Source organism: Procambarus clarkii, chromosome 59, assembly GCF_040958095.1.
Source record: "Procambarus clarkii isolate CNS0578487 chromosome 59, FALCON_Pclarkii_2.0, whole genome shotgun sequence".
Lineage (NCBI taxonomy): Eukaryota > Metazoa > Arthropoda > Malacostraca > Decapoda > Cambaridae > Procambarus > Procambarus clarkii.
In genome coordinates, this window is record NC_091208.1 from 22,961,355 (window position 1) to 22,978,123 (window position 16,769).

The 16,769-nt window shown below is 39.0% G+C and overlaps 1 protein-coding gene across 4 annotated transcripts; it reads right to left on the reverse strand.

The window, feature by feature from the left end:
- Window positions 1-2,640: 2,640 nt before the first annotated feature.
- Window positions 2,641-14,296, reverse strand: LOC123768149 (methionine aminopeptidase 1D, mitochondrial). Of its 4 annotated transcripts, none has more exons than XM_069307028.1 (7): window positions 14,044-14,296; window positions 12,834-13,351; window positions 12,137-12,356; window positions 10,168-10,359; window positions 8,771-8,921; window positions 5,671-5,781; window positions 2,641-3,006 (listed from the first exon to the last, which is right to left on the reverse strand). In XM_069307028.1, the coding sequence occupies exons 2-7, from the start codon at window positions 13,277-13,279 to the stop codon at window positions 2,810-2,812; spliced, it is 1,317 nt and encodes a 438-aa protein (XP_069163129.1). In that variant the 5' UTR covers window positions 13,280-13,351; window positions 14,044-14,296; the 3' UTR covers window positions 2,641-2,809. The 4 variants fall into 4 exon arrangements, with proteins under 4 accessions (XP_069163129.1, XP_045614458.2, XP_045614459.2 ...); XM_045758502.2 differs by having other exon boundaries at window positions 12,834-13,381; XM_045758503.2 differs by having other exon boundaries at window positions 12,834-13,163; window positions 14,044-14,289.
- Window positions 14,297-16,769: the final 2,473 nt, after the last annotated feature.

The window sequence follows — 16,769 nt, forward strand, 5'->3', positions numbered from 1 at the left end:
TGTATGTCTTGCTTTAATAAAGGTCCTCAAGGTCCTTTGTTCCTTTATATAATCCTTAGTGAATCCAAAACCTTTGATGTTGCTCACCTTATATGCTTTTGTTCTTGTACTGACATCCTAAGTGATATGGTTTGATATGTTGCATAAATAGATGATAACAGAATGGTAAATAGTGTATTTGATGGCAGGAGGAGAGAAATGCCGAGATAAAGGTAAGAGGACACAGAGAGCATGTTAAGAGGCAAGGATGTGTGAACAACACATGAGATATAGTAAGGGACAAGGCTGAGTGCAAGTGTTGAGAGAGTTGATGTATTTGTACTGTACATGGTAATTCATGAAGAACACTACATCTGGTCTTAGAAGCTGCAGTGGTGAGCTGTGAATGATTGCTGGAGTAATGCTATATACTGTAGTGTGAAGGATCAACAACATGATTGATTCATTTTATTTTTGTAATATCTACTGAGTGGACAGCGCTTCGGATTCGAAATCCTGAGGTTCCGGGTTCGAACCCCGGTGGAGGCAGAGACAAATGGGCAAAGTGTTTCTTTCACACTAATGCCCCTGTTACCTAGCAGTAAATAGGTACCTGGGAGTTAGACAGCTGCTACGAGGTGCTTCCTGGGGGGGTGTAACAAAAAGGAGGCCTGGTCGAGGACCGGGCTGCGGGGACGCTAAGCCCCGAAATCATCTCAAGATAACCTCAAGATTATGGCTGGTGGTGAGGGAGGACCAAGTGTTTCAGTGATCTGAAGGGTAGTTTAGAACAACTTTAGTAGCTTGCCTAAGGTGAAAAAAAAGTTAGAAAAACTGACCTTTTGGCTTCATACCACATGTGTGCTGGCTGTGCATGAAGACACTTACAGTCCCTGTGTCCTTTAATTAAGAATGTTTTTACCACATGGTTTTGGCTTCTGGAAAGCAACACACTTCTTTGGTAGTGATAACGGTGAAATAGGTGTTTTGATGTGGCCAGACTGAGTTAACTGTTTGCTTCGGCAGTAAAAATAAATACATTTATGTATTTATACAGTATTTATGTATTTACATATAGTGTTTATGTATTTATACAGTACCGGTATTTGACTCAATGCAATTTAACTTCCTTTTAAGAAACCCAATTCACAAGGCACCTTCTGTAGTGACTTTTGGTCCATTGCCCTGATGAGTTATGTCTAAGATTTTTAACATATGATTAATATACATCTTTTGTAGTTTTTTAACATCATCGTTGCAACTCCCTCTCTCAATTTGGCTTTTGCCAAATTAATCACAGTATGACTGATGTCTTGGTGGAGTTGGAGATTTATATACTGTACAGTACAGTACTGCCTTTGCTATGCCTTAGTGGCAGCTTCTTATTTTTAACCTGGAGAAGACTTATTGTACCTCCATGAGTGTCATATTTCAGCCCAACTATTCTTTTGGCCATCGAGGCATTCCTCCCACTTTAACTTCATAGCTTCCTCTCGTTGTATTTTCAAAGTTCAGCTCAGTATTGTACTGGTTTCTCTGGCAGTATTCCCTAAATGTCTCTCCTGTTTGCCCTTCTTTAATCTCCCTGTTGAGAGTTCTCCACTATGTGGACAATCTTCTACCTGCTGTCACAGCAATGATTTCTCCCAATTACAGCACTTCCTCCTCCTGGTGACTGACAAAGTGTTGTCTTGGGCTTCCAGTCATGGCTTCAAGTTGTCTATAACAAAGACTTATAGTTTCAAGTAAGTCATAACACGTTGTTTCTTATCTATCCTTGTATCTCTGTGTGTATAGAGAATGCTAAACTCACAGGATTGATCTTTGACACCTCACTTGTCTTTGTTCCCTATGTTATTTACATCCATAATGAATGCTCTAAAAGCCCTCTTGCCTTGTTTGTTCCATACTTCCTGAGACTGATGAGTGCATGCTCTTCCGTTTGCATTCCTCCATTGTATTGCTGCACTGCATATTCCTTGGATGTTAAGTCATCTCCATGCTGTACACTGTACAGGGTTGCACCTTTGCTTTCAAACCTTTTGTTCAGCCTCTATCCAAGCTTGTAGAGACATAACACTGGTTTCAACATATAAAATCATCACAACTGGTGTTGCCCTCAGTACTTTTTGCTGTCTACTTCCCATTTGGTGGGCTTGTTTCCTTCTTAGCTTTTCCTGCAGTGATGACTTGTTAACAGGACTCGCTGTTGATACATGTCTGGCCATTCCTACCTCACCCATCTCCCATAAGAGGACCCCTTATTTGGATTTCTATCTAGTCATTCATACCACAATTCGCAACTGTTGATGTGACAGTCCGTTATTACAGACAATAAATTGTAAACTCCTAAAGGTAGCCTTTCCTCCTAACACCGTATTAGGTGGTGGGTATTTATTACAACAACGATCTGCTGCTTATTGTCTGAATGACATTTTTAGAATGTCCTGATTGTCAGGTTGATAGTAAGTCTTGCTTTCCTAATGTCTCTAAAACTTGATGCGTCTGATGCCTCTCATATCATGTCTATTTTGCTCTCGTATTGACATCGTCGGTAAAATTTAGGATCTGACTATCCTGGGACACAGACGGTGGTGCTAAATAATGTTCCTGGCTTGGTGTCATCTTTCATTAATTATTTGGATATTATTCATATTCAGGTAAATACAAAATTTATTACAAAGATTTTTATAACAATTTAATAAATACATAGTATTGTAATGCAGTTGTGTGTAACAAAAGCTAATATGGTATGTAGCATTACTGTACTTGTACAAAAAATGTAATGCCAGGTAATTTAGTTTTGCAATAACATTTGCTGCTACGTATTTTAATGATAATCAGTTAGTATTTCATGACCACTTTCTGTAACAAGAATTGTGTGTTCAAATTGTGCAGCTCGTCCATTATCTAACATAACTGCAGTCCATCCATCCTCCAAAATTAGGGCATCTTCCTTGCCCTGAGCCACAATGGGCTCGATAGTAAAAGTCATCCCTGCCTCCATACAACCTGGGTAGTCATTATCTGTCAAATGAAAACACAGCTCAAATGAAGGCAATTAGTATAAAAAAAATGCACATGTTAGATATATCATCATTGCCATAAAACAAAAATCTAGTATAAAATGTATTTGGGGGGGGGGAGCCCTCTGTCACTTCAAGCTACCCAAATGGAGTTTTCCAAACCCAAGTACCACACCAGGCTCTTAAGTCGTGAATGCCAGGACCAGAATCTGACCCCAAAATACATAGAGGCATAGGAGAGTTGGAATACAAGATCAACCACAACAAAAGCTAAAATCACCAGAAAGGTGGAGCATACCAAAACAAGTAACTACCTGGGCGACATTTGCAACCCTTACTTTAACTATGTACACATTCATTGTCTAGGTTCATCCATTAATTATCCCCATACCCTTACCACCAAATGGCTGCCTTGGAGATCCAAGGGTCTCAGGCAGCTACCCATTATATCTGCAATGTCCCAGCAAGACACTCTTGAGCACCACTGGAAAAGGGGAAGGGCAGGAACAGGGCGATACAAAGGGTACCACCAGAAAGAGGCATTTCATTGCATTCAATGATGGCTGTGGTGGGTACGTGGCCCTGCGGGCCGCTCCAAGCAACAGCCTGGTGGACCAAACTCTCACAAGTCGAGCCTGGCCTCGGGCCGGGCTTGGGGAGTAGAAGAACTCCCAGAACCCCATCAACCAGGTATCAACCAGGTATGGATTTCTAGGAGGGCTTTCCTATATATCACCCATGTTGTGTCACCACAGAGAAAGGAACACAAACAAGGGTTGACTACAATGGGAGCAAAAAGACATGAACCTGAGCAACAATCATGGCCTTAAGAAGTCAATTAAGTGGACAATACTGCAATCGCCAGCAGATGAAATGAGCCTGCAAAGAACAGGACAGTCAACGAAACTACCCAGCATGTCGACAAGAAATCTGGATACTGAAACAAGGAGCCAGGGACACATGCCCAACAAATAAAGAACACACCCAAAGACCCAAGCTAAACAAAGAATAAGTACTGCCTCAGTAGGCAGAACTTCCTGGACAGTCACAGATCATTGTAAGTGGAAGGAACCAAGACCCAGATTAAAAGATGATTGCCCACAAAGACAACCAGGACCAATTACAGGTATAAGGAGGGAGGACAAAAGGAAGATGAACTTGAATCATACCAAGAAGGTCCAGGAAATGAAGAACCGAAAGCCCCAGACAACCCCTGGAAAGGCAGAGCTGCCAGGAACAGGAAACAGGCAGCCTAGAACCAGGACAAAGAAAAGACAAGCCCACTTAGGCCAGTGCTAGTCAGAGAGGACAGAGCAAAGCAGAAAACATGCCAAGCCACCCAACACTGCGGCCAAGAAGGCAGCAAAGGACTCACCAGAAAAATGTCATAGTCAACTATGGTCGTGGAGCAACTGAAGACAACAAAACAACCTGTCAGAGAGTCTGCTCAGAGGAGTCAGCCAAAGGACTACTGTAGCATTAACAACAGACTGCAGAACATAGGCTACATAGCACCCGACTAATCCTCAAAAAGAGCCTGACAAAAACAAAGCAAGGCTCAAGTAGCCACTAAGGCCACTTTGCTGGTAGAATGCAGGCAGGAAGAATGGGGAAAGGAACTTGGAAACCCAACATGGGTTTGGATGAAAACAGCAACCATGCACATTTGCAACTGTGAACGGGGCAACAAAGTTTAGAAGCCATGCACATGCACACAAACAAATAATACCCAAATATCTCACAAAACCAACGGGAGGACAATGACTGCCCATCCAACCAAAGAGGATGGACTACAAGGATGAACCATCCGTAAGTAAAGTTGACAACTCAAACAAACCTGCAGGTCCTAATACCGAGAACTAGAAACTTGGCAACAACCAACGCCAGCCCAACCAAAAGATACCAGACCTACGTACCACACCAGGGAAAACAAAACAACCAGATCATGGTTGGAAAGTAGACAGTATGCACCGGTCTGTTCAAAGCAGTTCTGGGGTAATCTACTCTTTTTGTCCTTGAGCAAAGGACAAGGACAAAAAGAGTAGATTACCCCAGAACTGCTTTGAACAGACCGGTACATACTGTCTACTTTCCATACATACACACCTGAAAAGATTCAACTAAATACTTGATGGCAATTAATAAAGTAGAACAAATACATAGTAAAATGCCAGTCATTACACCAACACTTTGCTGAATGGTGGTGCCTTAAGAGCCAGGATGCACCAGGAGAACTGCACTGAGGTGCACCATGTGTGTGTGTGTGAGGGACTGGGTTAGCTAAGTGAAAGACATTTGAATCATCAATGGGCGAGTAGTGTGGAGCTAACTAGGAGTTGGACCTAGGCAACAAGTGCGTACATAGTTGAAATCAGTGTTGGAAATGTTGTCCATGCAGTTTGTTTTAGTGCACTAACTTTATGGTGATTTTCCCTCTGGTAAGGTGCCTGCTCTTTTATTCCCACTTCCCCATGCCTCTATAAAGGGGTGCCAGATTGTGGCCCTGGCCTTCGGTAGGTGCTTGTGATTCATTAGAGCCTGACATGGTATCTGGGTTTGGAGATCTTCAGGTAGGTAACTCAGAGATACAGAGGGGAGCCCTCCCAGAAGTGATCTTAACTAGTACAGCACATAAAAAAATGTGTATATGTTTGAAAATACTTACAACAGTGATATATGTCTGGAGGCCCATGGAAGTACTGTCCAATGCCATGACCAATGAAGCAAGGCACTACAGTCACTCCGCCTTGAATAGCCACTTCTTTTACCTTGGTACCTGATGGATGCCAAGTTGTATTTCAGTTTAAAATCATCTTAATTTTACAAATACTGTATAAACAGTAAATAAATAAAAGGAAATCAATAAAAACTACATGTTGCAATGGACAAAAGTGACAAATTTGTATGATTTGATGTGGAGCACTATACAAAAATGTAAAAAATAAAAAGCCAAAAGCAGCATGTGACATACAGGCACATACATATGGGGCCCAAGTGGTCCATTTTGCTGTACGATTACCAATTTCATTGCTGTGCCGATAGTTCATGCTCATTATATGCAAGAAAACGGATTTGCACCTGTACTCTCCCCTCGGGACGGTGCTTTGACGTTGTGAGGGGGTTTGCCACCCACGGGTAGGATGGGGTAGCTCTTGTTTTACTCTCCTGCCTGCTATGGCAGTGCACAAGCAAAACCTGTTTCCATATGTTGGCAGTGTATGGAGACCTATAAATACCCTTGTGTTCCTTTATCTGAGAGTCAAGCCTACCCAGAGGCTATGATGCCTAGGGGTGCAAAGTGTTTTTATGGGGAGGGGATGGAGATAAAAAGGGAGGTTCAGTGCAGCCCACCTGAACCAATCGAGTCGTCTGGTCAGCCCCGCCTAGTTAAGACATCGAGGCAAGTTGGCATTGTAGGGTTGGTACCCCTGTTGGTCCCTGGGATGCTGTCCAGCCAAGCAAAGGTGATCCATGTATGCTGTTCTGGGTACCTCTTGAGGCTGCTTGCCCTTGTAAGCTCCTGTATTACTCTGTGGTACTATTAAAAAAACTAAGTGGATTTGTTACACAGAACGTTCCTGTTCGATAACCATACTGTTTGTCCGTTATTATGTCAGTACTCTCTAGGTGTTCAACTCATTTGGCTTTAACTATTGTTTCTAGTGTTTTGACTACCACATTTGTTAATAATACGGGTCTATAATTTAGAGGTTCCTTTTTTACAACCATTTTTTATAGAATGGTACTATGTTTGCCCTTTTCCATATATCTGCTAAGATTCCTGTGCACAAGGATGTCTGGAATATTAATTAAGAGTGGAATGCTCAACTCAGTTGCACATTCTCGCAGCACCCAAGATGAAACTCCATCAGGTCCAACTGCTTTATTTCTTCCTTGCCCCCTTGAGTAATTTTTTCACTTCATCTTGTGATACCTCTATGTATTCTATGGCTTGCTCTGGAATTGGTATTGAGTCCCGTTCTATGAAATCCTCATTTTGTACAAATACGCTTTGGAACTGTTCATTTAGCATTTCACATATTTGTTTTTCATTCTCAGTAGTCCTGTTCCCCATTCTTAATCTCTGGATTTTATCTTTTACATGCAGCCTGCTTTTAATGAATTTACAGAAAAGACCTGGATCAGTTTTACATTTGTCTGCTATACCTTTCTCAAGGTTTCTTTCTACCTCTCTCAATTACACTGTTGTGTAATTGTTTCTTGCTTGCTTGTAGTGCTGGTATGTTTGTGGGTTAAGCCTCTTCCTATATTGAACCCATTTTCTTGTCTTTTCCTCTCTGGCCCTCTCACTATGTCTGTTGAACCAATCCTGTTTTCTGGTCCTGCATCTCTGTTATGGTGTGAATATTTGTTTGCCTTCATCGTATATTTCACAAAATTTGGCATAAATCTCATTTACTTCCTTGCCTAGCAACAAGCCTGCCAATTAAACTCTTAAATTTTTTTTAAAAGTTCCCATATAACTCTCTAAATTCTCTCTCTTGAAATCAAGTTATTCAACTGTTTTAATGTCCCATTCTCTTCTAGATTATATTGCAAAGCATATTTAATATCCAATAGGACATGATCACTCTTTCCCAAGGGAGGAAGATACTGAATGTCAAATATCTCTTCTTCTTTCCTGGTGAATATTAGATCCAGTACTGATGGAACATCTCCGTCCCTCATTCTTGTGGCCTTGACGTGTTGATACATGAATGTCTCCAGAATGAGGTTTATAAATCTGCCTGTCCAAATGTCCTTCATTCTTGCTTCATAGGTCTCTTAGTCTATTGCTTTAAAGTTGAAGTACCCCGGTACCAACAATCTTGATTTATCTATCTGCTTTTACTATAATCTCTCTCATGACCATTATGAGGCCCTCTCGTTTGTCATCCAGTTCCTCCTTTGTCCATGTGTTGCTTGCTGGTGGGCTGTAGGCATTTACAATTATCAGTTTATCATCCTGATTCCAGACCTGCAATGCCATTATGTCAACTTTTGAGGTTTTTCAATTATTAACTCTCTTACTTTCAGGCGTTCTTTCACCAGCACAGCCACTCCTTTCCTTCCTTCCTAGGTGTATTAAAGCATTTGCTTGGAAATACCCCAGAGCATAGGTTTGAATCCTCCTCATGATTCTTACTGATTTGCTCGTTGATACATCACATTAATGTTATTACTTTGTGTATTTTTTTCAAGAGAAGCGTAGGAGTTAGAATTCCTAGACTACAAGCCAGTGCATGGGGGCATTGTGTGAAACCCTAGTTAGGCTTCAGTGCAAGCCTCAGGACCCCTAGAGGATTCAGTGGAATCTCAGGTTGCATTGCTTTTTACCATGTCATGGTGTGGTGGTCTAGGGCGTGTGCTTGGGAGTATACCCAAAGCATACGTTCGAATACTCCTCATAACAACTACTAATTTTCTCATCGATACATCACATTAATTTCTTCGTGTACTGATATGTTATGAAGAGTGTACATATACAGTACTGTATATACATTGTAGGCCTAGAAACATTATCCTTATTAGAGGGTAATGTACTCACTCAGTTTTTGTGAATTATTTCATAAATTAAGTTATTCAACATTCGTACTGTAGTAAACACCTAAAAACAAGGGATAAACAATCAAAGAAACATCCATATAAGGGCAATTATAAGGAAACCTGGACCAAGCCTGGAATGATGTGATCTAGTTTATTGAGGGTACAGTGCAGTATATAAAATATGGTATATAAAATCAAAATTAGATAAGAAAACTCACCAATAGCAGCAAATGGAACTCCTGGAGCACATATTGATACAGCTGCATCTCGACACCTTCTTGCTGCTTCTACTAAATGCCGACCTGCTTCATCGACATTACCAATTAAGTAGGTCTCGCAACAATCTCCATGATAGCCATTGTAGAACACCTATAAATACATTGTTACCTTAAGATCAGTAAAATCTGTTTACTTTCGTATGTGTATTAATACAACATGTGTATACGTTTTCTGTGTGTACTTGAAACAGGACGAGGCATACACTTGGAAGCATGGGTTTATATCTATATATCCTTAGTAGAGATGTATATTACAGCTTTGTCAGGCTTATTTTTAAAGTTGATTTGTGTGATCTGAGAAGACCTTAGGTGGCCATAACAATTCAAAATATAAATTACAGAAGCCAACTCAACTATTTGCTAAATTATTCCTTTCTGACCCCAGATGCTTAATTAATCAGGTACAGTATAATGTTTCAAGAGTACAATAAGGCAAATATAGCAATAGCCAGAAAAATGATTAGGTGGATAATAAGAGCATCTAAAACATGGGATGCCATGCCAATAATTATGACCAAGTACATTTACTGAAATAGTAACAAATGTCCCAAAAAACTTAGGCTATGTCTAACGTCCTTCACCAATGGTGCTACTCTTCAAAGCACTGGTGTTATTTTTTATACAATATTTCTCAGTCCTTACATTACCTATCAATGAAGATGAACTAGCAGATATAAAATACTGTATACAGAAATCTGTCTGCAGAATGAGCGAAGCACTTAAAACTAATAGGATTGCCTCAAAGCACATAACTGTAGGCTTTGGAATAGAGACGAGATACATCTTATAAAATACGCATGGAAAATAATGGAAGGTCAGTTTCCAAACAGAAGAGATAGCTAAGAATATGTAAAAGAAAAATAAATCCAATGAACGGTTAGGTATTACGAACACAAAACACAGTAGACATCAGAGGTCCAATATTCTACCTCCTGCCAACAAATATAAATAATGTTCCAAGAACAATGGTGGAAGCTTTCAAGGGGTAACCCAAATTTTTGCTGAAATTACAACAATAGCCTGGCTATGTGACCCTCCAGGCTATTAACATAAACAGCCTCCTAAACAGACTGAGAAGATTTCTAGGTCTAAACTATCCAGTTATAATAAAGGTGAGTAAGATGAAGTATTATACTACCTGCATAATGTTTGGAAAATACTAAAGTATTTCACCTGAATTTATCTGATGGCCACTACTACTTATCTTGAAAGAAGTGAGAATAAAAGATCCCCACAGAATGTCAATCAATACTTGTCACACCTTCATAGACAATTAAGATAAAAAGGCTTCTACTTCTTGTGACATCTGCACATTGTAAAGGAAAGCTTTTACTTACTGTGACATCAACCGAAACAATGTCGCCATCCAGCAGGTGACGGTCGTCGGGTATGCCGTGACAGGCTACATTGTTAACACTGGTGCACACACTTTTAGGGAAGCCCAAATAATTTAAAGGAGATGGGTATGCTCCACTAGCAATTATTTTAGTATGCACAAGCTTGTCAATGTCATCTGTTGTCATGCCAACCTGAAAAAATGCACGATTAACATGAATTAAAAATATATACAGTACCAGAAAAAAGTTGCTTTTTAAATTATAATTCAATACAGTAGTCAACTTCTTGTTTCATATAAGGATGTGCTCCCAACAATCCAATTGCATTTTGACCACTACATACAAAATATATAAAATGTGGCTTTTTATGAGAAAAAGTAAGATTCATTGCAATACCACACATGCTTGTTGGAAACAATAACTAAATCACTGAGGTAAAGCAGAACCTGTTTATTCATGCAAGGCAAGAAGGACAGGATTTATGCCTGAGGATATTTAACAGGATACGCTAGACAGCATCACACTGTACACAGTGCATTAGGAAACTCAAGTAGGTCAGGCTTGTGTGTTCAATTCTAAGTCGTGCTAGAGTCCTTTCTTTGTGTCCATTTAATATGGGAAGAAGAAAGCTAAATATTGATGTTGGATTGAATTTCTTGCTAACAGACAAGTTTCATTGAAAAAATGCCAAAACTGATTACAAACCATGTTATAAAAATATATTGTATTGCTTTAGTGAGGATCATAACCAGCTAACTCGACCAAAATATGGAAAGTGACAAGAATGACACCACAGGCACAGGTTCGTCAATAAACAAGCGGCACACAATGATCTGATACATAATTAACCCTTACTAAGCACAATATGAATAATTAATGGTGGTGGGTATAGGAAGCAGGCGATGTATCAAGTATCAAGTGAATGGAACTGGAGTGTGATCTACGACCACAGTCACACATCTTTGAGATATAAAGTTAACATTCTGCAATTGCAGAGAAGGTTGAAGACTTGAAACATGAAGATTTAGAAAATCATGATATGAGGCAAGCTGAAGGACAGAAGACAGGAGACGCCTCTTCACCCACAGTGTAATAAAGTAAACCCATGGAAGTGCCTACCTGCTGAAGCTATAAATGCTAAGACAATACCCACAGTTCAAAATTCAGTTGGAAAAAATCCTCAGGAATAATGGGAAGATCTTCAACAAGCTCTTGGCTTCCTGTCCCCTCATGACCACTAGAGATTGCTGCCCTCAGATGCAGGTATAAACTAAATGGGGCACACCATCATGACTGCTCTTCATGTTTAGTCCTTACATTTCCTCTAATGGAAAATGCACATAAATTAAATGTACTGTACTGTGTTATAAAAGTTTCAAAATAATTTGCCTGTAAAATTGTAGTTATGTAGGTAGAAGTAGGGAAAATGCCCAAAAATATCATACTGTATATATACCATTGTGTTGGCCTTGCAAGTGCACACAATATGTAGGATCAACATCCTGACTAGGTGGAAACTGAACATGCATCACACATTAAGTTCCAAGAATACCAAAGAAGTGAACTGCGACCTCCAGGACTGCTAGGCAATGAACTGATATCTGTGGATGGCTATTAAAATCATTTGCCACCAATTCATACAGTGTTCCAAAACTAGCAAAAAAAAAAAAAAAAAAAAAGTTATATGAGGCTAGAGAAAGTTTTCAAGAGCTCAATGTTTAGTTCACAGCACTTTTGTAATAAATAAATTTTTAGTGGTAGGAAAACTTATGTTTCCTTAGAGAATAACACTATTCTCAAGGATATATCGATATATTTTCAAGTTAATACCTGTAGCAGGAGTCCTAAAACATGTTATAAGTACTAAGCAGACAAAAGTAAGTTATAGGCACATAAATTAAATACTGTATTAAAAACACAGATACATAAATATTGCATGTTTACAAATTATCAACAAAACTTCCATTACCTGAATATTTTCACCAACAATATTGAGTATACTGCGTGCCAGGTAACAGGATTCTTTCATGGCCTGCACTTGATAATTTGCTTTGATTTCTGGCGAGGATGGAGCCGAGGAAGGTTCTCCAGTTTGTGCGTATGGAGGACAAGGTATGTGGGAGGGCACCTCCCGGGTTGCCGACACTTCTCCAACATCATCAAGTACGGTGTAACTACCAAAGTTAGCTCTGAAGCACATGCACATTATATTTGATGAGGCTCTATTCACAGAGAAATCACAATAGTGTGATGTATCAAATGAACAAATTCACAAGGGCCGTGATGAGGGTTCGAACTTACGTCCGAGAGGATCCGGACGTAGATTAAGTCGATTAAGCTTTCTTAAACACAGTTGATTAAGGTACGTCTGGAATCCTCTCAGATGTAGGTTCAAACCCTCATCATGGCCCTTGTGGTTTTGCTCAGGCTCTATTCATATTTTGACTTTCTTCAAAACAGTTTAAAAGACACTAATGGGTTGAAAAGGATTCAAAGTACAAATGTTCCAATTATGGAGATCACTGTGATCAGTGGCATATAACCCCCTGCACTGTACACTCAGTTTATATAACAAACCCCCTAGTGAGCAAGATTTGATTTCAATGACATGTAATGTCAAAGTCTATACTGTATATTATTATATTAAAGGCACCTCTTTTACCTACCTTTGGAATATATCCCAAATGCCACGATTGTGTTGAATTTGTTTCACATTTGGAATACTGCCGAGTATATTTTGAGGGGAAGGAGACTTCAATGACATTATCCTCTTTGACGATGACAACACAGAGAAGCTATGTGTACACTGTAGAAATTCTTGGTTGACTAAGTGTGGCTTCCTGGCTTGAACCATTTTATTTGTTAGAGGATATGTATTACTGAACTGTGGCTGTAGTGATCGATGCAGATTGCGTCGGCAGTATTTTGCTTTAGTGCCCGTCTCTGAATCAGTAACTGACACTTTGTGTGTATCACCATCGTCACTATAACCTGCTCTACACGAACCAATTATCTTGGTAGATATTATTTCATACGGCATTAAAAGTGATTTACAATTACCACTTACTAATGAATGTGTCACTCTTGTAAGCATTGTTCCAGTTAACATCATGACTATGATTTCAAATATAATATCAAACAAGTACTTTTCTGTACAGTACTGTACTTTGATGTTCAATATTTTCTACATAAAATACAGTAAAACAGTGATACTCTGTTAATAAAGACAGATCATTACTCCACTATTGATCTAAAGTAAAAAAAAAAAAAAAGTTTTCATGAAATTCTTGTACAATTTTATTCATAATAAATAAGTGAAAGCTGTTAAGTCAATATGAAGCCCTGAATGTGATGACTATTCTACTCACAAAGGACAGAAAACACACATGAATGAAGACTGAGGGGATTAACACTTATGTTTTCTAATAATTATTCTTGTAAATTCTTCTTCATATTAGCTTCACAACACCACTGAGATACTGTAGGTTAAAAAGCAATACAAAACATTAATTTCCCACAAAGTTATCTGTGTACTGTATTCCGAGGATAAAATGCTCTCATGTTTATTTATTTATTTATATATATACAAGAAGGTACATTGGGTTTGTGAGAATACATAGCATAGTAATTACATTCTTGTAAAGCCACTAGTACGCGCAGCATTTCGGGCAGGTCCTTAATCTAAGAAAATTTTACGTAGATAAATACTTGCAAAATTGATAAAAATGATAACAGTTACAGGGAGCCGGTCGGCAGAGCGGACAGCACACTGGACTTGTGATCCTGTGGTCCTGGGTTCGATCCCGGGTGCCAGCGAGAAACATTGGGCAGTTTCTGTCACCCTATGCCCCTGCTACCTAGCAGTAAAATAGGTACCTGGGTGTTAGTCAGTTGTCACGGGCTGCTCCCTGGGGGTGGAGGCCTGGTCGAGGACCGGGCCGTGGTGGATATGTTCCGAACCTTAATGGAATCTGACCCATATATCAATCAGGTCAACCCATGTGTTGCGTTTCCAAAAGGGTCGCCCATGTTGGAATCGGTGAACGCCCTAGTAATATTGTTGAAAACATCTTAATAACTTATTAAACCAAAGGTCTTTTTATGTCAGAAGAACGGCAGAAACTGGATCTATATATGAAAACTCTTTCAGGACAAAATTTAAAGTAAAACTAAAGATATTTGTAGTTGTATAAAAGTTGCATTTTTCATCGATCGTAGAGCCGGAAATCCGCAATATTCATCTCAGAACAATGCTTATTTCACGCAGAATCGTTAATAAACGTAAGATTTTTATACGTCTCAAGAAAGATAGAAACATAATCTTCATTTTAAATGCCTTACCATGGGCATATTTGTATTTAAAGCGAAGATACGTGTATTTTTCTAATCGGCGAGCTCCGATCCCGCACAGATCAAGCAACGGAGTAACTCTCTCTCAGAACAATGCTTATTTCACGTAAATTCGTTAATAAACGCAAATGTTTTTATATGTGTTGAGAAAAATACATAAGAACATAAGAACAAAGGCAACTGCAGAAGGCCCACTGGCCCACACGAGACAGCTCCCATTCTATAACCACCCAATCCCACTCATATACTTGTCCAACCCGTGCTTGAAACAATCGAGGGACCCCACCTCCACAATGTTACGCGGCAATTGGTTCCACAAATCAACAACCCTGTTACTGAACCAGTATTTACCCAAGTCTTTCCTAAATCTAAACTTATCCAATTTATACCCATTGTTTCGTGTTCTGTCCTGTGTTGATACTTTTAATACCCTATTAATATCCCCCCGGTTATGTCCATTCATCCACTTGTAAACCTCTATCATGTCACCCCTAACTCTTCGCCTTTCCAGTGAATGCAACTTAAGCTTTGTTAATCTTTCTTCATATGAAAGATTTCTAATTTGGGGAATTAACTTAGTCATCCTACGCTGGACACGTTCAAGTGAATTTATATCCATTCTATAATATGGCGACCAAAACTGAACTGCATAATCTAAATGGGGCCTAACTAGAGCAAGATATAGCTTGAGAACCACACCAGGTGTCTTGTTACTAACGCTGCGATTAATAAATCCAAGTGTCCGATTTGCCTTATTACGAACATTTATGCATTGATCCTTTTGTTTTAAATTCTTACTAATCATAACTCCCAGATCCCTTTCGCAATCCGACTTCGCAATCACAACACCATCTAGCTCGTATCTTGTAACTCTATCATCATTACCTAACCTCAGAACTTTACATTTATCAGCATTAAACTGCATCTGCCAATCCTTTGACCATTTCAAAACCCTATCTAGATCAACTTGAAGTGATAGTGAGTCCTCCTCCGAATTAATTTCCCTACCGATTTTCGTATCATCGGCAAATTTGCAAATGTTGCTACTCAAACCTGAATCTAAATCATTTATATCAAAATAGAAATATAAGCTTCATTTTAAATACTTTACCATAGATATATATAAAGTTCTAATGAAGATACATGTGTTACGGGCTATTCATGCCCGTGCCACCTCTTGGGTGGCTTAATCTTTATCAATCAATCAGATACATGTGTTTTAATAATCGCCGAGTTCCGACCCCGCACAGACTGATCGACAGAGCAACTCTCTCTCAGAACAATGCTTATTTCACGTAAATTCATTAATAAACGCATATGTTTTATATGTCTCAAGAAAGATAGAAATATAAGCTTCATTTTAAATATTTTAACATAGACATATATAAAGCTCAAGTGAAGATACATACGTTTTTATAGTGGCATTCAGTAGCTTGTCGGTCATGGAATGCAGAAGCCTACGCACTTGCCAATATAGTGTGTAATTAACAAAGATACGCTTATAAAGCCTAAAATATTATATGCCTTCAGAAAGACAGAGATATGCTCGTTATTGTGAGTGCACCAAAGGAAATATATCTTGTTGGAGGACAAAGATATATCAATTCTAAAATAAGTTTCGACTCTCGCTCGGGCGAGAGCGCGACTCTCGCCCCATCTATTGGAGATTCTGTTCACCTAATGACCCAAAGCTACTCAAAGCCTCCTAGCATTACTTAAATAATGAAGAAATATGGTATATTTATTCACTATAATGTTGGTACTTAATGCAGAACACGAGAAAACATATATTTACTATAAAATAATATACTTCCATTATGAAATAAGTAAATATGTGGCCTCATAGGAAGTCAACGGTCCAGGTGTCAATGTTGTGGAGCGACTTATCCAAGATATATTGTTGTCTGGAAAGTGTTTGTTGGCATATCAACCTTCTGTACACAGTGATCCAGTCGTCACACTTCTCTCCTTAAATGATCGCAAATTTAGTTTATTATATTAACAAGTAGAATACGTATTTCTAATAATGTCTAACATAACTAGCAAGAAAATATTTAAGACTTATTGAAAAATACATGTCTGGAAGTTAAATCGACTTCATAGAACAATAGTGTTGGTCTATACTAATCGTTATTCGTTAGTATGCGTTCGCTACTTAAAACATTTACTGTACTGATGTAAAATCTCCCATGTCTCTTCGCACATGGAACACCGAACCTTACACACTCTCTGATATATTGTTTAATTAATAG